Source organism: Phyllobates terribilis, unplaced genomic scaffold (genome assembly GCF_046119375.1).
Source record: "Phyllobates terribilis strain yellow unplaced genomic scaffold, ASM4611937v1 Scaffold_11__3_contigs__length_659146591, whole genome shotgun sequence".
Classification (NCBI taxonomy): domain Eukaryota; kingdom Metazoa; phylum Chordata; class Amphibia; order Anura; family Dendrobatidae; genus Phyllobates; species Phyllobates terribilis.
Window position 1 is genome coordinate 117,900,663 of NW_027362771.1, and position 23,662 is coordinate 117,924,324.

The window sequence follows — 23,662 nt, forward strand, 5'->3', positions numbered from 1 at the left end:
GGAAGCATTGTGTTTGCATGACTTGTATTATGCAGTTTTCACCAATTTTCCATTCACGTTTCATCGCTAGTTTTCATTTGTTTTTGAGCTACTAGATGGAGACATTGGCCCAGAGTCATCAAGACCTCTTAATGAATAAGGAGCGTCTGACAAGTGACTTGACCCTCCATATGCCTCGTTACAAATCTTAAGTCAGAGACTGGAATAGGATTTCTGGTGAAGCAATGCCACAGCTCATCATCAATTAGACAAGCTGCGGTATTACGCCCCAGCTGTGCCCATTTTGGTGGAGCTGGGCAAACCTGGCAAGAAAATGGTAAAAGTTGTAAAGTTTTAGCCTAATTCCTTGTTATGCAAAAATTTAGCAAATTTCCAAAGCATTTTTTTTTTTTTAAAAAAAAAAAAACAATCTTTATTTTATGAAACAAAATAGACATATAGTGGGGAAAATAAGTATTTGATACACTGCTGATTTTTCAAGTTTTCCCACCTACAAAGAATGTAGAGGTCTGTAATTTTTATCGTAGGTACACTTCAACTGTGACAGACAGAATCTTAAAAAAAATCCAGAAAATCACATTGTATGGCTTTTACATAATTAATTAGCATTTTATTGCATGAAATAAGTATTTGATACAATAGAAAAACAGAACTTAATATTTGGTACAGACACCTTTGTTTGCAATTACAGAGGCTGACATGAACCCCAACCCCATTACCCCACTCGCCACAGCTACAGGGCAGTGGGAAGAGCGGAGGCTAAGCACCAGATTTCACGCATTTTATGGATGTGCCAGTTCTGGGACTGCTGAGGGGTGATATTATTAGCCGAGGGCTGGGGTCCGTGGCCCCTTCACTGGCTATTAATATCAGCCCGCAGCTGTCTCTTTAGCCTTTTCTGGTTACATTTTATAGGGAGGACCATGGGTCAATTTTTTTCTGGGGTCCTCCTGTAATCTAGCCAATAAAGGCTAAGCAAACAGCTGTGGGCTAATATTAATAGCCAGGGAACATTTTTGGCTAATGGCCCCTTCCCCAGCTACTAATATCAGCTCCCAGAGGTTGGCTTTCCCTCTGCTGGTTATGAAAATGAAGCGGGAGCCTATGCCATTTTTTTATTTTATTTTAGGCTCTGTGCCCATGATTCAGATTTAGCAGCACATATTTTTGCTGCATCCAAAACGTTGCATTCTATTGAACGCAGGTAAATCCACATGTGTTCACTGAACTATGCGTGTTTACCGCATTCAATACATTCTAGTGGTCAAATTTCTGTTACAGAGAATAGCGCCTCCGCAAGAGAATTTGACATGCTGCAGTCCTGAAAGATGCGCCGCATGTCTGTGTCCGCGGGTGATTCGTAGCCTCTGATGCACGCATAGTGGACATGGGATTTCTATAGATGCCATCCACTATGCTGTAACATGTGGATGCTGCGGTTTGACGCTGTATAAACACGAACGTCAAACCTACAGCGGCTCCTGATCATGGGCACATACCCAAACTCACCAGCAGCATGTCAATTTCTGTAGCAGACACGCTAGTCTCCGCTGCAGATTTTGACTGATTGAAGTGTCATTATATGCGGTGGATTCACATGTACAGACAACAAAAGTGCGGCATTAGAACACCGCATTTTGGACGCAGCAAAAATATGCTGCGCCCAAAGCGCTGCTTGTTGCTGTTCCTGGGGACACAGCTGCTAACGAAACAGCTGTGAGCTGTTAATAATAGCCGGGGAACATGTTAGCCTAATGACACCTTCCTAGGCTAAAAATAACAGCTCTCAGTTGCCCAAGAAAAGACATGAATGGGAATGCTAAGAAGATTGGGTATATGGGATTAGCTGACACCTAACCCTTTTGTTTGGTGATGACAAGGTGTCAATCAGACCCTTTAATTTCCAAACCTAATTAAAGTAAAGTAAAGAGTTAAATAAACACATAGACACAGAGTAAACACTTTATTTGAAATACAATAGACACATTCTTTAATCATTTAAATTAACCAATATACTCACCCCAGTTCTGACAGTAATCCAAGGGTTAAAGCAATGTCCCACGTTCGTTTTCAAATAACTTTATTTAGCTCCAAAAAACATTCATTGATGTACAAAAAACGCATTAAAAAACGCTAAAAAAAGTGCATCAAAAAACTTCAAAATTGCAGCAAAACTTGCATTTTTTCTGCAGTGTTGTTCCTGCCAAGGAGATGCAGAAACGCAGCAAAAATTTCTGCTTCAAATCCTGAACGTGCGCACATAGCCTTACTCTGCTCCTTCCTCTCTTTCCCCTCCCTCCACATAAATTTTAAATAGTTAGATGTAATCTATTCTGACCTAGTTGTCGACCTTGTCTTGCTCATGGTGGATTTACCAGTTACAGTTCAGGAGGCTGGGGGATGGAGCCGTTGTTGCTCATAAGTGGGAATAGTGCATAATTTTCTGATAAGATATATTACAAAGTTATATTTGCTAGAGCTATTAATTCATGCAAAGTTTCTAATGGAATTAGGATGGAATTACACATGCAGTTAATGAAACATAATGCATGGGAGGACTAAAAAAATATGTAATAAAGAAGGACTGTGTTTTCCAGTTAGATCCACTACTTTGAGCACAGAAAACTGCATACACACATGGTCAAAATTGTTGGTACCCCTCGTTTAATGAAAGAAAAACCCACAATGGTCACAGAAATAATTTGAATCTGTCAAAATTAATAAATTAAAAATCTATGAAAATAAACAAATGAAAGTCAGACATTGCTTTTCAACCCTGCTTCCACAGAATTTTTAAAAAGAATTAAACTCATGCAACAGGCCTGGACAGAAATGATGGTACTTTTAACTTAATATTTTGCTGAACAACCTTTTGAAGCAATCACTGCAATCAAACGATTCCTGTAACTGTCAATGAGACTTCTGCACCTCTCGACAGGTATTCTCGACAGGTATTTTGGCCAACTCCTCATGAGCAAACTGTCCAGTTGTCTCGTGTTTGAAGGTTGCCTTTTCCAGACGGCACGTTTCAGCTCTTTCCAAAGATGCTCAATAGGATTTAGGTCAGGACTCATAGAAGGCCACTTCAGAATAGTCCAATGATTTCCTCTTAGCCATTCTTGGGTGTTTTTAGCTGTGTGTTTTGGGTTGTTATCCTGTTGCAAGACCCATGACCTGTGAGTGAGACCAAGCTTTCTGACACTGGGCAGCACATTTCTCTCTAGAATCCCTTGATAGTCTTGAGATTTCATTGTACCCTGCACAGATTCAAGACACCCTGTGCCAGATGCAGCAAACCAGCACCAGAACATAACAGAGCCTCCTCCATGTTTCACAGTAGGGACAGTGTTCTTTTCTTGATATGCTTCATTTTTTATCTGTGAACATAGAGCTGATGTGCCTTGCCAATAACTTCCGTTTTTGTCTCATATGTCCATAGGACATTCTCCCAGGAGCTTTGTGCCTTGTCAACATGTAGTTTGGTAAATTCCAGTCTGGCATTTTTATGATTTTTTTTCAACAATGGTGTTCTCCTTGGTCGTCTCCCATGAAGTCCATTTTGGATCAAACAACGACGGATGGTGCGATCTGACACTGATGTTCCTTGAGCTTGAAGTTCACCTTTAATCTCTTTAGAAGTTATCCTTGACTCTTTTGTTACCATTCGTATTATCCGTCTCTTTGATTTGTCAGCAATTTTCCTCCTGCAGCCATGTCCAGGGAGGTTGGCTACAGTCCCATGGATCTTAAATTTCTGAATAATATGTGCAACTGTTGTCACAGGAACATCAAGCTGCTTGGAGATGCTCTTATAACCTTTACCTTTAACATGCTTGTCTATAATTTTCTTTCTAATCTCCTGAGACAACTCTTTCCTTTGCTTTCTCTGGTCCATGTTGAATGTGGTACACACCATGTCACCAAACAGCACAGTGAGTATCTGTAGCCCTATATACATGCCCACTGACTGATTACAAGATTGTAGACACCTGTGATGCTAATTAGAGGACACCACTTGATTTAACATGTCCCTTTTGTCACCTTATTTTCAGGGGTACCATCATTTCAGTCCAGGCCTATTTCATGAGTTTAAAAATTCTGTGGAAGCAGGGTTGAAAAGCAATGACTGACTTTCATTTGTTCATATTCATAGATTTTTAATTTATTATTACTTTTGTCAGATTCAAGTTATTTCTGTGACCATTGTGGGTTTTTCTTTCATTAAACGAGGGGTACCAACAATTTTGACCACGTGTGTATGTGATTCCATCATACAACCAGAGCTGCTTTTACATAAACTGATAATTATTGAGAATGCCAGCAGAAACAATGTCTACTGGCAGGGGAACAAAATCGGAGTCATCACTGTCTGAGCCAGACAGCCCAGGTAATACAACATTAAATGGAAAGTATCAATTGAAAAGGAATCGGGCTGAGCAGCAGTACCAGGCACAGCCACTTGTATAGAACAGCTGCTATGCCTATAGGATTCTAGGGGTCAGACGTCACATTCTCATGGCCTCCCCTAAGAAATATCACTTTATTGCACAATACAGTTTGGTACTATTATTGTATCCAGATAATGTCTTATGTGTGTTGTATGTGAATATTTTACCACTGCTCTGCGAAGATGCATTAGCACAATTGTGTATACCTTTTCTTTGTATAACTGAATCAAAGCTATATCTTAACATTTTACTTTAAGCTTCTCTAAATTATTTTAGCTGCTTAAATATTAAACTAATGGGTGAATATACTCACCATTCTCACAGCTTTGTCAAGATCACAGTCATTGAAGATGATAAGAGGAGATTTACCACCGAGCTCCAGTGACACCTTTTTCAGATTGCTGAGGGCACAGCTATAAAACAGAGAAGAACAGAAGTACAGCAATACAGCAAGGGATAATTGCAAATATACAGTTTATGTACAGTACAGACCAAAAGTTTGGACACACCATCTCATTGAAAGATTTTTCTGTATTTTCATGACTATGAAAATTGTACATTCACACTGAAGGCATCAAAACTATGAATTAACACATGTGGAATTATATACTTAACAAAAAAGTGTGAAACAACTGAAAATATGTCTTATATTCTAAGTTCTTCAAAGTAGCCACCTTTTGCTTTGATGACTGCTTTGCACACTCTTGGCATTTTCTTGATGAACTTCAAGAGGTAATCACCGGAAATGCTTTTCACTTCACAGGTGTGCCCTGTCAGGTTTAATAAGTGGGATTTCTTGCCTTATAAATGGGGTTGGGACCATCAGTTGTGTTGTGCATAAGTCTGGTGGATACACAGCTGATAGTCCTACTGAATAGACTGTTAGCTGCTTTTTTCTTGCCATAATACAAATTCTAAGTAAAGAAAAACAAGTGGCCATCATTACTTTAAGAAATGAAGGTCAGTCAGTCCGAAAAATTGGGCAGACTTTGAAAGTGTCCCCAAGTACAGTTGCAAAAACCATCAAGCGCTACAAAGAAACTGGCTCACATGAGGACAGCCCCAGGAAAGGAAGACCAAGAGTCACGTCTGCTTCTGAGGATAAGTTTATCCGAGTCACCAGCCTCAGAAATCACAGGTTAACAGCAGCTCAGATTAGAGACCAGGTCAATGCCACACAGAGTTCTAGCAGCAGACACATCTCTTCAACAACTGTTAAGAGGAGACTTTGTGCAGCAGGCCTTCATGGTAAAATAGCTGCTAGGAAACCACTGCTAAGGACAGGCAACAAGCAGAAGAGACTTGTTTGGGCTAAAGAACACAAGGAATGGACATTAGACCAGTGGAAATCTGTGCTTTGGTCTGATGAGTCCAAATTTGAGATCTTTGGTTCCAACCACCGTGTCTTTGTGCGACGCAGAAAAGGTGAACGGATGGACTCTACATGCCTGGTTCCCACCGTGAAGCATGGAGGAGGAGGTGTGATGGTGTGGGGGTGCATTGCTGGTGACACTGGTGGGGATTTATTCAAAATTGAAGGCATACTGAACCAGCATGGCTACCACAGCATCTTGCCGCGGCATGCTATTCCATCCGGTTTGCGTTTAGTTGGACCATCATTTATTTTTCAACAGGACAATGACCCCAAACTCACCTCCAGGCTGTGTAAGGGCTATTTGACCAAGAGGGAGAGTGATGGGGTGCTACGCCAGATGACCTGGCCTCCAGTCACCAGACCTGAACCCAATCGAGATGGTTTGGGGTGAGCTGGACCGCAGAGTGAAGGCAAAAGGGCCAACAAGTGCAAAGCATCTCTGGGAACTCCTTCAAGATTGTTGGAAGACCATTTCCGGTGACTACCTCTTGAAGCTCATCAAGAGAATGCCAAGAGTGTGCAAAGCAGTCATCAAAGCAAAAGGTGGTTACTTTGAAGAACCTAGAATATAAGACATATTTTCATTTTTTCACACTTTTTTGTTAAGTATATAATTCCACATGTGTTAATTCATAGTTTTGATGCCTTCAGTGTGAATGTGCAATTTTCATAGTCATAAAAATACTGAAAAATCTTTAAATGAGAAGGTGTGTCCAAACTTTTGGTCTGTACTGTATATGAAAAAGAGCTTCCTATAAACTATAGAAGGCTGAAAATAAACATACCTTTTCATGATCTGCTTTCCTATTGGGGTGGATCCAGTAAAACCCAGCTTACGCACATCTGGATGTTCAGATAACCTCTGTCCAACTAGACCACCTACAGAAGCCAATAAAAATGATTTAGAATACCATGGTAAAGGCTTCACAGGTTACATGTACTTATTCCAGCAACGTGGTAGAAGAATTATAGCAATCTCTCTATGGGCCTATCGTACTTATCGTGTGTTAGCGGCTGTATGGTGGCACAAGTACTTGTCACAGGGACCCTGTGCGCCATGGTGTGGTGGTACGCAGTAGTGAGCACAGGCAGAAGAGGGCCCCAGTGCAAGAACAATATATGGCCTGTTTGCGGTCCAATAGCTCATCATTATTCACAACTCCACCTTCTTTGGAGGTAGAAGTGGGCCCCTTACGTCTTGGGATCTGTGTGGCTTCCGAGGTTGCACCAATGGCATGTCTACTCCTGGTGTTACGTGTGGCACCATATTTCAAAGATACATTATTATTTATTTATATTATTATTTTTTATTTAGAATGGTATCTAATTAGGTAAAAAAGAGCCTATAAAGCAAAATAGATAAATAGACCCCGTTGTTCACGCCGGTCGTGATGAGGGGGTGTATTTGAGTCAGACGCTCCTGATTCATTAAGAAGCACACAACTTTTAATGAATCAGGGTGTCTGACAAATGTTGTGCACTGTGCCATAAATCTTACTCCAGTCTGAGACTGGAATAAGATTTCTGAATTCGAGAACACCACAGCTGGTGATGAATTAGATGAGCTGTGACATCATGCCACAGAAGCACCATCATCCTAACCAGTTCTACCCATTTTGGTGGAGCTGAGCAAAACTGGCATGAAAATGCCATAATTTGTTACATTTTTGCATAAGTCTGCGTTGCACAAAATTCTTCTGATTTTTCAAAGCAATTTAAGCCAGAATTCTGGCAAAATCATGAATCAGGGCCATAGTATTTTACGCATTTGGGTTATGTGGGCTTGTATTTGACTCTCACACACCATACAGAACATCTACTGAAGTTGTGTTGTCATGTAGAATAAAGAAATAAAATGGAAAATCAAATTGAAGATTTTACAGATTAAGATTCACTAACTATCCCTGGCCAACCATACCTACAAGTCTCATTTTATACTGTGCTACAGAGAATCATGATATTTGTAAATCATCACATAAAATGTAGTATAAATTACCTGATCCAGGCAGGATATTGATGACACCCTTGGGTATACCTGCTTTGGCAGAAAGTTCTGCAAATTTTAATGCTGTTAATGGAGTCACCTGAAAAAATTAAGAATTCTTATATTATGACAGCAGTATCAAACTGTACATACATACAGACTGGAAAAGGTGTCAGACTTATAATAAAGAGATAAAGTACCTGTGCAGGTTTCAAAACTAGAGTATTCCCTGCAGCCAGACATGCTGCACTTTTCCAGGCAAGCATCATCAATGGATAATTCCATGGGATAACTATGGCACAGACACTGTGGGCAGAACACACAGTTCACATAAAATCAGGTAACCTAACTGCTGGATATATTGTGGGTACTGGGTTAAATCTGAGAAAAAAAGAAGTTTCTAATAAAGCATAGACAATTTGATCATTTTCTTCAAATAGACAAGCAATGTCACGAGTAGTGTTGAGCCACCCCCGTAGTGTTCGAGTTCGGTTCGGTTCGTCGAACACCCGTGTGTTCGCCAAACTGTTCGTCGAACTGTTCGTCGAACACCTTCGAACACCGTTAAAACCAATGGCAGGCAAACAAAAACACATAGAAACACATAGAAAACACCTTCAAAGGTGTCCAAAAGCTGACAAACTGCTCAGAAGACACAACTAACACATGGAAAAGTGACAAGTACATATAGTCATGCGAAAAGAAAAGAGGTGGAGGAGTAAAAGGAGGGGGAGACACAGATATAGGCATGCCCTTCTAAAATCCAAAAAGTGAGAAGCCGACACGTTCAGTCCGCTCCTGTCCGTGCCACCTCCGTGTCGCCGGGTTTGTGCCAGAGCCGCGGTGAACCCTGACGGCCAGCCCCCCTCTCCCAATACTGGTGCCTGTCCGCTGGTGGGTCGAGCGAGCCCCCCTGTGGTGGAGGCAGCTCTAAGCTTTTTAATTTAAATTGTCTCTCTAATTTGAATGAATACACTTTAAATCCATTTACAAGGATCTATTGGAGGGCAAGTCTCATGCCAACAGCCGCGTAATTCCAGCTCCAGTAGCGCCCACTAAAGCTGCTGCAGTTAAAAAGCTTTTATAAGGATCGAGCTCAGCTGTCCACCGCAAGGCATCCTACTGCCAGTCCCAGCCCTTGGGGTGCCTCCTGATGCTCTTCACTGAGTATCCCGTGGTCCCGAAGCATTTCCTTTGAAAAAATTAAGTGTCCAAACTACAGGTGGTGTAGCTTGCTTAACAGCCGGGATAATCCGCTGACTAGCAGACACTGCTACTAGGCACAAAGTATTTCCTGGGCTAGATGCAGTTAAAAATTTGTAATTAGATACTCTCGTTGGATGCTGAGAAAGCATTCCATAGAGTCTCCTGGCACGCCATATATGATTCTCTTAAAAAGCTTGGGGTAGGGGTCTAGGGGACCCTTTTATAGCCAAAATCACGGCCCTGTATCACAATACGTCACCTAGGCTGAAGATAAATGGAACTGTAGCACCCTGAGGGCTCGGTTGCTACAGAGGTATTGCACCTCACCCAGAGGTGTGATATCTCACTCTCAGGTAAGGATGGAGTGTGGATCAGGACCCGACACCTGCATGCATTACACCACATTGCCGTGGGGCAGGGCGACCAATATGCCTCTGAGATGGGCACGACAGTCCCTGTCCCTGGCTGGAGTGGGGGGAGGGAACACTGAGGAAGGGGAACCCTGTAGTGCAGGAGCAGAGAGGAAGCAGTTCCTGGGTGCATTGAGAAGGGAGTATAAAAGGTGGGCACCATCTTAGTTCAGTGCAGAGAAGTCTGAGCAGAAGTGGCAGGGAGCAGGGGCTCTGCATGAGCTCTGCTCCGGAGGCGGGCCTAGTAACAGAGGCCCAGGCCTGCAAGAGGGAGAAGGAAGGAAGAGGAGCGGAGAAGGCTCCAGGAACGAGGAATGAAGGGATCCCAGGGGTGCGGACGGGCGAGTCGCCACCGCACGCCCGAATCCACCTGCGTGGAGGGGTCAGGCCAAAGGGGGAGACCGGTCCCCGAAACTAGTGGAGGCAGGAAACGACCCTCAGCTAGAAACCGGAGGCTGTGACATTTTATGTGGCGCAGCCCCTCGCTACACCCGCTAGGAAGGCACCACATAGGGTCAGGGAAACTGGCGCCAAGTTTACCAGGAGGAGGCCCGAGGCAGCCGGACAGAAGGGTTGGTAAGAAAGGCCAGACAAAGGACACACAAAGGGGGTCCTGTGAAGCGCTCCAAAGTTATCTGGGAGTTGTCTGAGCCCCTCACCTGGTGAGCACAGTACGACGAGGGCAGCCGTTACCTGCAGACGTGGTCTGGATAATAAGAACTGTGAGTAAAGGCCCTGGACTGCATCACTGACTCCGTGTCGTTACTGCTGCTGCCCTGCACCATCACCCCCATCCTCCGCATACACTGCCCTGAGGCTATACTCCTCCCGTGGGGAGTTATGCTACGCTCTGCTGCACCCACAACACCAGCCTCAGCGGTCTGCCCTGTAGCGGCGGTTCACTCTGGCGTAGTCGGACATTTAAACATCAAAACCACATAAATAGTTCCGCCACTGGTTTGACCACCCTGAGCCACGGAACCGGGTCGCCGCCACGAAGACTACAACCACCAGCATCCACCAAAAAGGGTCCGGCTCCGGGTGTCCCAAGGCCCAGGGGGTGCATCAGAACATTTTCATCACCTTTCACAATCACCAATGGGACAAGGCAGGGATGTCCTCTGTCCCCTCTCTTATACATCCTAGTGACGGAGCACCTGCTCTCATCAATTCGCCATAACCCCAATATTAGGTGGATTGAGGTGGGAGGCACCGAGTACAAGTGCTCTCTATTTGCTGATGATGTCCTAGTATATATCACTCAATCACATATATCCATCCATGCTGTTATGGCTGAAATAGATCACTTTGTTACATGGTCAAATTTTAAAATCAATGCAGCGAAGTCTGAGGCCCTCGATGTCTCCCTCCCCAAATCCATATAGGATTCCATCCAGTCCAACTTTCCCTTTGCCTGGCCCTCAGAGGGTATCAAATACTTAGGAATTCCTATTCATAGAGACCTCTCCCATCTATGTTATCTTAATTTTGGGCCCTTTATTGAACAACTCCATACAGACCACGGTTGGCAAGTTAGAACTGTAAGATTCACTACGTGAACCACTGGTGTTTTGTGGAAAAGCACATGTACACTGTGTTCCAAATTATTATGCAAAAAGTGTTTAGGAGTGATAAGGGAAGAATTTGTTTGTTTGTCAGTTAAACTCATTGATGGTGATGTGTGTCAGGGCTCTTTATATCACTGTAAGCAATTGCAGACATCTGTGCTAATTAGTTTGGCAGGTGTGTCCAATGAAAGGCAAGACTACTTAAGAAGGCTGTCTCACATTATTAAGCAGCCTACATTTTCTGCCAAAATGGGAAAGAAAAAGGATGTGTCGGCTGCTGAGAAGCAACAAATTGTGGAGTGTTTAGGTCAAGGCATGACTACAATCAACATTGTGCGATGATCAGGATGAAGTGTCTTGGCAATCAAGAAGTATGTAGCTGATTCACAGTACACACGTGTGCGTGCTGATAAGGGCAAATTGAGGACTCTTTCCTACAGGCAATTACGTCAGGTTAAAAGAGCAGCGGCAAAAAAGCCTTGTCATAGCAGCAGACAAGTTTTTGAAGCTGCTGGTGCCTCCAACGTCCCCCGAACAACAAGATGCAGGGTCCTTCAGAGGTTTGCAGCTGTGCATACGCCATCCTGTCGACCTCCTCTATCCACTTCACACAAGCAGAAACGGCTCCAGTGGGCCAAACATTACATGAAGACTGATTTCAAAACTGTTTTGTTCACGGATGAGTGCCGTGCAGCGCTCGATGGTCCAGATGGATGGAGTGGAGGATGGCTGGTTGATGGACACCCCACGCAAACACGGCTACAGCGCCAACAAGGAGGAGGTGGAGTAATGTTTTGGGCTGGAATCATGGGGAGAGAGATTGTCGGCCCCTTTAGGATCCCTGAAGGCGCTAAAGATGAACTCCATAATGTATGTGGATTTTCTCAAACAGCACTTCCTGCCATGGTTCAAGAAGAAGAATCGTGTATTTCACAGCAAGATCATTTTTTTGCATGATAATGCACCATCTCATGCTGCACATAAAACATCTGCATCTCTGGCTGATATGGGCATAAAAGGGGACAAACTTATGGTGTGACCCCCATGCTCTCCTGACCTCTACCCCATTCAGAACCTCTGGAGCATCATCAAAAGGAGTGTCTATGATGGCGGGAGGCAGTTCACATCTAAGCAACAGCTCTGGGAGGGTATTCTGTCCTCATGCAAAACAATTGAAGCAGAAACCATCCAAAACCTGACAAATTCAATGGACGAGAGAGTTCAGAAGCTCCTTTCGAACAAGGGGTCCTATGTGAAAATGTAACATCACCTAGAATAAAGTTTTAAGTTGAAAACTGTTTGATTTCACTTTCTAATAACCTGCTAATGCTTATAATTTCAAAAATGACCATTTTTTTGGTCTTTATTAAAATGAAAAGGTTGATCGAAAAGTTTGGGGGATCTAAGAGTGTGGCAACCCAGTAGTCATGATTACTTCGAATTCTGACAATATGAGGGTCATGTTGCAGGTAGTGCAGCAAGAAGGCACTTATGTGTCTTGCGCATCTCGGAGCCCCAAAATTATTTTCCGGGCTAGATGCAGCTAAAAATTATTATTAATTTTAAATCTGGTGGAGCTTAGTATAGATGGCCTAATAGGATCAGTGCTGCACACTGCTACAAAGCCCAAATTATTTTCCAGTCAAGATACAGATAAACATGATTAGTAATTTTAAATCTGGTGGAGCTTATTATAGATGGCCTAATAGAATCAGTGCTGCACACTGCTACAAAGCCCAAATTATTTTCCAGCCAAGATACAGATAAACATGATTAGTAATTTGAACGCTTAAAACGGTTGGTAGGGTGATTTAAACCAATCATCAAGCTTTTACTCTCCCCAGGATGACACAGGGGTAGAAAAGTCGTTTCGGATCCATGATTTGTTCATCTTTATGAACGTGAGTCTGTCTACATTATCAGTGGAGAGCCGCGTGCGCTTATCTGTCAGCACACCACCAGCAGCGCTGAACACACGTTCAGACAGAATGCTGGCTGCGGGGCATGACAAGATCTCCAAGGCGTAAGTGGCTAGCTCCGGCCATTTATCCAGATTGGAAGCCCAAAAAGAGCAAGGGTCCAGTGACACAGTTATGGCTTCAATGTTTACTTGGAGATACTCCTGTACCATCGTCTCTAGGCGTTGACTATGTGTCAGACTTCTTGTCTCCTGTGGCCTTGCAAAGGATGGGCTAAAAAAGTGGTGAAATGATTCCGCAAAATTGATGTTACCAGCAGATACTGTGGTTCTGTTACGGTTTGAGTGCTGAACACTTGACGGTCCCACGGTTGGCAAGTTGAAACTGTGAGATTTGCTACGTGCACCACTGGTGTTTTGTGGAAAAGCACATGTAAGATTCTGCAACAGTCTCTGCTGATACTCCTGCATGCGTGCATCCCTTTCTATGGCAGGAATAATTTCTGCAAATTTACTTTTGTACCGGGGATCTAACAGTGTGGCAACCCAGTAGTCAGGATTATTTCTAATTCTCACAATTCGAGGGTCATGTTGCAGGTAGTGCAGCAAGAAGGCACTCATGTGTGTTGCGCATCCAGGAGCACCAAGTCCCTGTTGTGTTGGTGGCGAGGTAACAATCATGCTTCCTTCCTCTGTCCTCTCCCCCCAACCTCGCACAACAGAAATGTGATCAAGGTCTCCCTCATCTGATGAGTCTTCCATCAGTTCGTCCTCCACTTCTTCCTGGGCTCCTGCACCTTCCTCACTAGTTTGGCTGCTACCATGCGCCCTGGTAAAACCATCTCCCCCACCCTCACATGCCTGCCGCCTTGGTGCTGCCGACCGTCTGGACCTTGCAGATGTTAGCCCTTCCGCATACAACTCCTCCTCTACTTCCTCCACCTCGTCTTGTGCCACCACCTGACTCCGAATTCTGTTTAACATGTGCTCCAGCATGTAAATCACCGGAATAGTCATGCTGATAATGGCATCGTCAGCACTAAACATCTTCGTCGCCATTTCAAAACTGTGCAGAAGGGTGCATAGGTCCCTGATCTGAGACCACTCCTCCAGCGTGATTTGCCCCACCTCTGGATCTCGTTGGCCCAGGCTATACGTCAGAACGTATTGCACCAGGGCTTGTCGGTGCTGCCACAGTCGCTGCAACATGTGCAGAGTTGAATTCCACCGGGTAGGCACATCGCATTTTAGCCGGTGAAGTGGCAGGCCCAACGACTTCTGTAGAGATGTAAGTCGCTGAGCTGCGGGATGCGAACGGCAGCATTGTCGCACACGGCCTTCCCTGGTTTCAGGTCCAGTGGAGACAATCATTCATGAAATTGGTTCTCCAGAGCTGACCACAACTCCTCAGCTGTGTGACTCACATTTCCCAGACATTTCAAAGTAAAAACCGCCTGATGACGTTGAGCCCTACTGCCAGCATAGTAAGGAGGTGTGCAGGATCCCTTCTGCGCAGTTAGAAAGCTTGTGGCATGACCAGACAGGCTTTGGGTGCAGGTGGAAGACCGAGAGGAGGTTGAGGAGGCAGAAGCAGTGGAGGAACTTTGACATAAAGAGGATTGACGCACAACTCGTGGGGACGGCAAGACTTGGACAGCAGCCCCTTGTCCTGCTGTCACCATAGTTACCCAGTGCCCAGTCAGCGACATGTAACGCCCCTGTCCATGCCTACTCGTCCAAGTGTCTGTGGTGAAATGCACCCTGTCACACACAGAGTTTCTCAAAGAAGCGGTGATGCTGTGTGCGACATGCTGGTGGAGCGCAGGCACACCTTTCTTTGAGAAGTAGTGCCGACTGGGCATCTGGTACTGGGGCACTGCGACGGACATAAGGTCTCGAAAATCCTCTGTGTCCACCAGGCGGAAAGGCAGCATTTCTGTAGCCAAGAGCTTGCAGATGGTGAAATTCAACCTCTTAGCTTTCTCATGGCTAGGAGGAAATGGTCTTTTACTTGTCCACATCTGAGGGACCGAGGGCTGGCTATTGTGCTTAGACGGGGTTGATAAGGGTGTCCCTGGCAAACTGCCGGTCTGTGAGGAAGATGCAGGCGGACATGTTAGGTTGCCTTGATCCAAAGGTGGTGCTATCGATGTCGGACAGCGCTCAACACCAGCTGGTGTTACCACCTCCAAAGAAAATGATGACCTGCCAATCACGCTGGCTGTTGCGGGTAAAGAGTTGGCAGGTCTGCGCCCCAAAACAGGTGTGACTGCTGTCCCCCCAGTCACAGAGGATGAAGAGGCCACGGATGCACAAGATATGGCAGACGGTGGATGGCCCGGCCGGCTAGGCCGCATTGTAGCACACTGAGCTTCCCACTGCAACTTATGCTTCATGTCCATGTGCCGGTTCATGCATGAAGTACTCAAACTATGTATTTTTTGGCCTCTACTTAGCTTTTGCTGACAAATGTTACAGATAACACGAGTTGGGTCATCTTTATCGATCTGAAAAAATGCCCAGGCTATGCAAGGCTTAGCACCCATGCGACCTGAAGAGCCACCACGACTTGTGGTGAGAGGCAGAGTTGTGTTTGAGGATGCAGTTGTTGACGTGCTTCCAGTACTACATCTCTGTCCAGGAAGGCGCAACCTGACCTCGTCGTCACTAGCATCTTCCTCCACCTCCTCTGCTGACCTCATCTCTTGGCTGACTGTGGGTTGACAGTAAGTGGGATCTCCAACCTCATCATCATCACCCTGTGCGTTATCACACCCGTCGTCCTCAGAGCCAACCTGTTCCTGCCCTGACAAAAAACTAAAGTTGTCGCTCCAATCAGGTATTTGAGTCTCATCATAGTCTTCCTCATTGTCTCCACCAACAGGAGTTACAGTTTGGGAATGAGGGTCTACATTATGGTCAGAACCTTCTGCGTCTGGTCCTGGATCCGACTCATAAAGATTCTGGGCATCAGTGCAGATCATTTCCTCGTCTGGATTCACAGAAGCGCTGGAGTCGACCTCTGATTCCCAGGCTATAGTATGAGTAAACAACTCTGCAGACTCAACCATCTGTTCTACCTCATACTCAGACGGGCAGCTGGAGATTTGGGAGCTGTGAGGAAGCAAGTGCGATTGGGGTGACACCTTTGAGGACTGGAGTATTTGTGATGTTGAAGTTGATGTGGAGGAGAGCCCACTTAAAGGAGCACTTGATATCCGTTGAAGCACCTGCTGTTTTTGTGCCTCATCTGGAATTTGTAGCGATTGGCGTGGCCGTAAGAAAGGGATCTTATCACATTGTCCGCTAAAAGAAGTAGACATTTTAGTTTGGCTGGAAGATGGTCTTTATTCTGCAGATGTTACTGTTGCTTTAACACCTACCCCACAGACACAACCTTTTTTCCCCTTCCCAACACGCCTATTCCCCTTTCCACCAGCAGCAGGTCTTTTTCCACTCATTTTGGTGGTTAACTAATTCACAACTCTGGAGTTGTTTGCACAAAAAAACAATGGATGGGAACCGAGCAGAGCTGAGTGGCCAAACTGTGGTATTAGGCCAAAACTATTGACTGGGTTAGATGCAGAAAAAAATTATATTCAATTTGCAACCTGATGGAGGTCAGTATAGATGGACTAATAGAACAAGTCCCACACACAGCTAGAAGCCCAAATATTTTTTCAGAGGTAGATGCAGAAAAAAATTGTATTCAGTTTGCAACCTGATGGAGGTCAGTATAGATGGACTAATAGAACAAGTCCTACACACAGCTAGAAGCCCAAATATTTTTTCAGAGATAGATGCAGAAAAAATATATATTCAGTTTGCAACCTGATGGAGGTCAGTATAGATGGACTAATAGAGAAAGTCCCACACACTGCTAGAAGGCCAAATATTTTTTCAGAGCTAGATGCAGATATAAATTATTTTTAATTTGCAACCTGATGGAGGTCAGTATAGATGGACTAATAGAGAAAGTCCCACACACTGCTAGAAGGCCAAATATTTTTTCAGAGCTAGATGCAGAAAAAAATTATATTCAGTTTGCAACCTGATGGAGGTCAGTATAGATGGACTAATAGAACAAGTCCCACACACAGCTAGAAGGCCAAATATTTTTTCAGAGGTAGATGCAGATAAAAATTATTTTTAATTTGCAGCCTGATGGAGGTCAGTATAGATGGACTAATAGAGAAAGTCCCACACACTGCTAGAAGGCCAAATATTTTTTCAGAGCTAGATGCAGACAAAAAATTATTTTGAATTTGCAACCTGATGGAGGTCAGTATAGATGGACTAATAGAGAAAGTCCCACACACTGCTAGAAGGCCAAATATTTTTTCAGAGCTAGATGCAGACAAAAAATTATTTTTAATTTGCAACCTGATGGAGGTCAGTATAGATGGACTAATAGAGAAAGTCCCACACACTGCTAGAAGGCCAAATATTTTTTCAGAGCTAGATGCAGATAAAAAATATTTTTAATTTGCAACCTGATGGAGGTCAGTATAGATGGACTAATAGAGAAAGTCCCACACACTGCTAGAAGGCCAAATATTTTTTCAGAGCTAGATGCAGAAAAAAATTATATTCAGTTTGCAACCTGATGGAGGTCAGTATAGATGGACTAATAGAACAAGTCCCACACACAGATAGAAGCCCAAATATTTTTTCAGAGCTAGATGCAGATATAAATTATTTTTAATTTGCAACCTGATGGAGGTCAGTATAGATGGACTAATAGAGAAAGTCCCACACACTGCTAGAAGGCCAAATATTTTTTCAGAGCTAGATGCAGACAAAAAATTATTTTTAATTTGCAACCTGATGGAGGTCAGTATAGATGGACTAATAGAGAAAGTCCCACACACTGCTAGAAGGCCAAATATTTTTTCAGAGCTAGATGCAGATATAAATTATTTTTAATTTGCAACCTGATGGAGGTCAGTATAGATGGACTAATAGAGAAAGTCCCACACACTGCTAGAAGCCCAAATATTTTTTCAGAGGTAGATGCAGAAAAAAATTATATTCAGTTTGCAACCTGATGGAGGTCTGTATAGATGGATTAATAGAACAAGTCCCACACACAGCTAGAAGCCCAATATTTTTTCAGAGCTAGATGCAGAAAAAAATTATATTCAGTTTGCAACCTGATGGAGGTCAGTGTAGATGGACTAATAGAACAAGTCCCACACACAGCTAGAAGCCCAAATATTTTTTCAGAGCTAGATGCAGACAAAAAATTATTTTTAATTTGCAACCTGATGGAGGTCAGTATAGATGGACTAATAGAGAAAGTCCCACACACTGCTAGAAGGCCAAATATTTTTTCAGAGCTAGATGCAGATATAAATTATTTTTAATTTGCAACCTGATGGAGGTCAGTATAGATGGACTAATAGAGAAAGTCCCACACACTGCTAGAAGGCCAAATATTTTTTCAGAGCTAGATGCAGATATAAATTATTTTTAATTTGCAACCTGATGGAGGTCAGTATAGATGGACTAATAGAGAAAGTCCCACACACTGCTAGAAGCCCAAATATTTTTTCAGAGGTAGATGCAGAAAAAAATTATATTCAGTTTGCAACCTGATGGAGGTCTGTATAGATGGATTAATAGAACAAGTCCCACACACAGCTAGAAGCCCAATATTTTTTCAGAGCTAGATGCAGAAAAAAATTATATTCAGTTTGCAACCTGATGGAGGTCAGTATAGATGGACTAATAGAGAAAGTCCCACACACTGCTAGAAGGCCAAATATTTTTTCAGAGCTAGATGCAGAAAAAAATTATATTCAGTTTGCAACCTGATGGAGGTCAGTATAGATGGACTAATAGAACAAGTCCCACACACAGCTAGAAGGCCAAATATTTTTTCAGAGGTAGATGCAGATAAAAATTATTTTTAATTTGCAGCCTGATGGAGGTCAGTATAGATGGACTAATAGAGAAAGTCCCACACACTGCTAGAAGGCCAAATATTTTTTCAGAGCTAGATGCAGACAAAAAATTATTTTGAATTTGCAACCTGATGGAGGTCAGTATAGATGGACTAATAGAGAAAGTCCCACACACTGCTAGAAGGCCAAATATTTTTTCAGAGCTAGATGCAGACAAAAAATTATTTTTAATTTGCAACCTGATGGAGGTCAGTATAGATGGACTAATAGAGAAAGACCCACACACTGCTAGAAGGCCAAATATTTTTTCAGAGCTAGATGCAGATAAAAATTATTTTGAATTTGCAACCTGATGGAGGTCAGTATAGATGGACTAATAGAGAAAGTCCCACACACTGCTAGAAGGCCAAATATTTTTTCAGAGCTAGATGCAGAAAAAAATTATATTCAGTTTGCAACCTGATGGAGGTCAGTATAGATGGACTAATAGAACAAGTCCCACACACAGCTAGAAGCCCAAATATTTTTTCAGAGGTAGATGCAGATCAAAATTATTTTTAATTTGCAACCTGATGGAGGTCAGTATAGATGGACTAATAGAGAAAGTCCCACACACTGCTAGAAGGCCAAATATTTTTTCAGAGCTAGATGCAGACAAAAAATTATTTTGAATTTGCAACGTGATGGAGGTCAGTATAGATGGACTAATAGAGAAAGTCCCACACACTGCTAGAAGCCCAATATTTTTTCAGAGGTAGATGCAGAAAAAAAATATATTCAGTTTGCAACCTGATGGAGGTCAGTATAGATGGACTAATAGAGAAAGTCCCACACACTGCTAGAAGGCCAAATATTTTTTCAGAGCTAGATGCAGACAAAAAATTATTTTTAATTTGCAACCTGATGGAGGTCAGTATAGATGGACTAATAGAGAAAGTCCCACACACTGCTAGAAGGCCAAATATTTTTTCAGAGCTAGATGCAGATATAAATTATTTTTAATTTGCAACCTGATGGAGGTCAGTATAGATGGACTAATAGAGAAAGTCCCACACACTGCTAGAAGCCCAAATATTTTTTCAGAGGTAGATGCAGAAAAAAATTATATTCAGTTTGCAACCTGATGGAGGTCTGTATAGATGGATTAATAGAACAAGTCCTACACACAGCTAGAAGCCCAATATTTTTTCAGAGCTAGATGCAGAAAAAAATTATATTCAGTTTGCAACCTGATGGAGGTCAGTGTAGATGGACTAATAGAACAAGTCCCACACACAGCTAGAAGCCCAAATATTTTTTCAGAGGTAGATGCAGAAAAAAATTATATTCAGTTTGCAACCTGATGGAGGTCAGTATAGATGGATTAATAGAACAAGTCCCACACACAGCTAGAAGCCCAATATTTTTTCAGAGGTAGATGCAGAAAAAAAATTATTTTTAATTTGCAACCTGATGGAGGTCAGTATAGATGGACTAATAGAGAAAGTCCCGCACACTGCTAGAAGGCCAAATATTTTTTCAGAGCTAGATGCAGATAAAAATTATTTTTAATTTGCAACCTGATGGAGGTCAGTATAGATGGACTAATAGAACAAGTCCCACACACTGCTAGAAGCCCAAATATTTTTTCAGAGGTAGATGCAGATAAAAATTATTTTTAATTTGTAACCTGATGGAGGTCAGTATAGATGGACTAATAGAGAAAGTCCCACACACTGCTAGAAGGCCAAATATTTTTTCAGAGCTAGATGCAGAAAAAAATTATATTCAGTTTGCAACCTGATGGAGGTCAGTATAGATGGACTAATAGAACAAGTCCCACACACTGCTAGAAGCCCAAATATTTTTTCAGAGCTAGATGCAGAAAAAAATTATATTCAATTTGCAACCTGATGGAGGTCAGTATAGATGGACTAATAGAATGATGCTATGCCCAAAAGATTTTACTTCACTAGGTGCAGTAAAAAAATTGGTATTCTATACACAGGTGGTATATCTTGCAACACAGATAGGCTACTCCACTGACTAACACACTCTGCAATAGGCCAAGAAGGATTTGCTTTGCTAGATTCAGCCAAATGCTGTGAAAAAAACTTGCACAGCACTGGCACAGACCTGCCTGGCAAAAACTGATAGGAACTGATGTAACCTAGTCCTGAAAAGGACTGCAATTACAATTAGTCTTTACTCCCACAATCTATCTATTTAAGAGCACAGACCTGCCTGATAAAAGTCGTAGGAAATGCTGTAACCTAGTCCTTAAAAGGACTGCAATCACAACTATTCCCTACTCCCAAGCTATCTGTAGATTTGTGCGAAAATTGGCTTGAAATTAACAAGGTATAGCGCACACAGCAACAGCGGTGCCGTCTAACACGCAGCTGCAACAGTGAGAAAATGGTGGCGACGGGGAAAATGGCTTGGTCTTATAGGGCAAGGACATGTGCCATACACTGCCAATGACACATGCCCTTGCTTGTGTGAAAAAAAGCACTTCGCTCCGTGTGTGCGCTGCTGATAGGCTGACAGATTGCACCTCCCCACTGTAAATGCGGGAAAGAGAAAAAAAAATGGAGATCTTCATTATTCCTGCAGAGATCCATCCCCTGCCCCTCCCCCCGCCCCGCTGTACACTCAAACTGCGTATTAACATTAATTTTCATCATTACTGAGAAAAAATCCAGTTATGATTTTGGTGCACGAACAGTTATCGAACATAACCTCGAACAGCCGAATTTTTCTCAAATCGTTCGTGTTCGCCGAACGGCTTGAACACCGCCCAAAACAGCTCGAATTTGAGATTGGCGAACAGTTCGAGTCGAACAACGCTCATCTCTAGTCACGAGTGAGCTTAAGTGGGAACTGTACTTTCAACCAAGGTTGCATAAATCTATAATACAGGCAAATATCAGAAATTTTGTAATAAATCATATTATAGAAATATATTATATTCTATAATATATATCATATATTATAATCCCATGTCCCTGCCTCCTGGGCTTACCATCTACTCTGAAAAATAGCTCAACTTCTGTTCAAAGAAAGATGGACTGACAGCACAGTGAGGTGTCAGGTTATACCTCCTATTATAATCTATGTAGAGGGGAGCGAGAGGCAAAGTTTGAAGCACAGTGAGAAACCAAGTAGAGGTAATGGTAATTTCCAAAAGATTAAAAACACAACGTGTTTCGGCTGCAACAGCCTTCCTAAAGTGGGGTACTTGAGGAAGACTTAGCAGCCAAAACGCGTTGTGTTTTTGTCTCTATTTTTTTAAAAAATGTTTTAATCTTTTGGAGATTTTTTTTGGTGTTACTCCATTTTTACCATTTCAACCTCGGTAGAAGCACCATTTACCTGGGTCTTTCACTGACAAAACAAGCAAATGGAGACGCAAAAAGATTGTGATGAGCTTTCTAACAAGTCTTTTACCTCACCCAGAGCTGGTTTCACATCTGCACAGCTAAGTACTGTTTTATAATTTCCTTCATGCTGCTGCTGATTCTGTCTGTGTGCTAACTAAGGAATGTAGAGCAGGAATCCATCCCTGTGTGTTGTGTACAGGTGGCATCATGGAATCTATTCTCCAACCACTATCTCAGAGTCAACTGCAAATTAAGAGATAGAGCCTGCAGTGGAAATGCAGGGTACACAATAAAATGCACTCAAAGTGCAAATGTAGGATACAAATCTTATAATGGCCAGAAATTGTCTTATTCCTCATGTACACATACGATAGCTTCTTCTGAAAAGCTGCTTGAAAGTACAGTTACTCTTTAAAGCAAATGTATGAGTTTATCCAACATAAACCTGTCACCAGTTTGCTCCTAAACATTGGTCAATACAGGACTTGTAATAATAAATTGATACTTTTTCTTATTTTTAATCCTATTCTGAAAATGTATAATCGGTTGATGCAAATTACTCTGTATCAGTAGCTAAGGAGATCTAACCCTTCTTTTCATGCACAACATACAGACTAAGGAGAGTTAATACCTGGAGTCCTCAGTATGGTCACGCTGTGACAAAAAAATATATATATATTGATGTTACTCCACCCGGTGGTGCTAGTGGATTTGTGGACACACTGTGCCAAGGACCAGTCCTACACTGGAGGGGCGTAACTAAGCAGCTACCTTGGTGTTCAGTGGAGCCTCTAGTGGTGAGGTCAGGCTTGTGCGGCAGGTAGCTGCCAGGTACCACTCCAGGGTGGTGTCCGGCAGTAGCTGCTGACCCCAGGGGTCAGGTTAGCTGATACTGAATAGTGCTCAATGCAGATTCAGAAGATACAGTCCAGGATCACTGACATGAAGACTTTGCTAGGGGAACATTCAGACACTGGCCGCACCTGGACCAGGGGACTTAGGGAACAAGGCTGGCCGCACCAGGACCAGGGTACATTGTTCAGGGCACTGGCCACACCAGGACTAGGGGACAATGTTGAGGGTAATGGTCACACCAGGACCAAGGGAAATGTTCAGGCACTGGCCGTTCCAGGACCAGGGGACGAGGGTACAGGCACTGGCAGCTCCATGACCAGGCAATAAGGGTTTAGGCACTGGTAGCTCGAGGACCAGGGGACGAGGGTACAGGCTCTGGCCGCTCCAGGACCAGGGGACGAGGGCACAGGACACTAGCCACACCGGGACCAGGGGACTACGAACTCTGGACACTCCAGGATCAGAGGACTACGGACTCAAACTGGCCACTACGGGACCAGGGGACCTCACAACTCACTAGCAGCTCACCTTACTAACTAATGATTGAACACATTGCTTGGCGACTCCCTAGGGGAGAAGGAGTCCTTTATACAGGATGCCTTCCAGCTATTGGCTAGAGCTGCCGGGAGC

At 43.2% G+C, this 23,662-nt stretch overlaps 1 protein-coding gene across 1 annotated transcript in view; it reads right to left on the reverse strand.

Moving 5' to 3' along the window:
• Nucleotides 1–23,662, reverse strand: part of ALDH1L2 (aldehyde dehydrogenase 1 family member L2) — a 96,024-nt gene that overhangs the window by 21,588 nt on the left and 50,774 nt on the right. Inside the window, exons 15-18 of the mRNA XM_073651556.1 lie at nt 8,008–8,113; nt 7,820–7,907; nt 6,609–6,702; nt 4,762–4,861 (exon numbers count right to left, since the gene is read on the reverse strand). Coding sequence (XP_073507657.1) covers nt 4,762–4,861; nt 6,609–6,702; nt 7,820–7,907; nt 8,008–8,113 — 388 coding nt within the window. The remainder of the gene's footprint in view (nt 1–4,761; nt 4,862–6,608; nt 6,703–7,819; nt 7,908–8,007; nt 8,114–23,662) is intronic.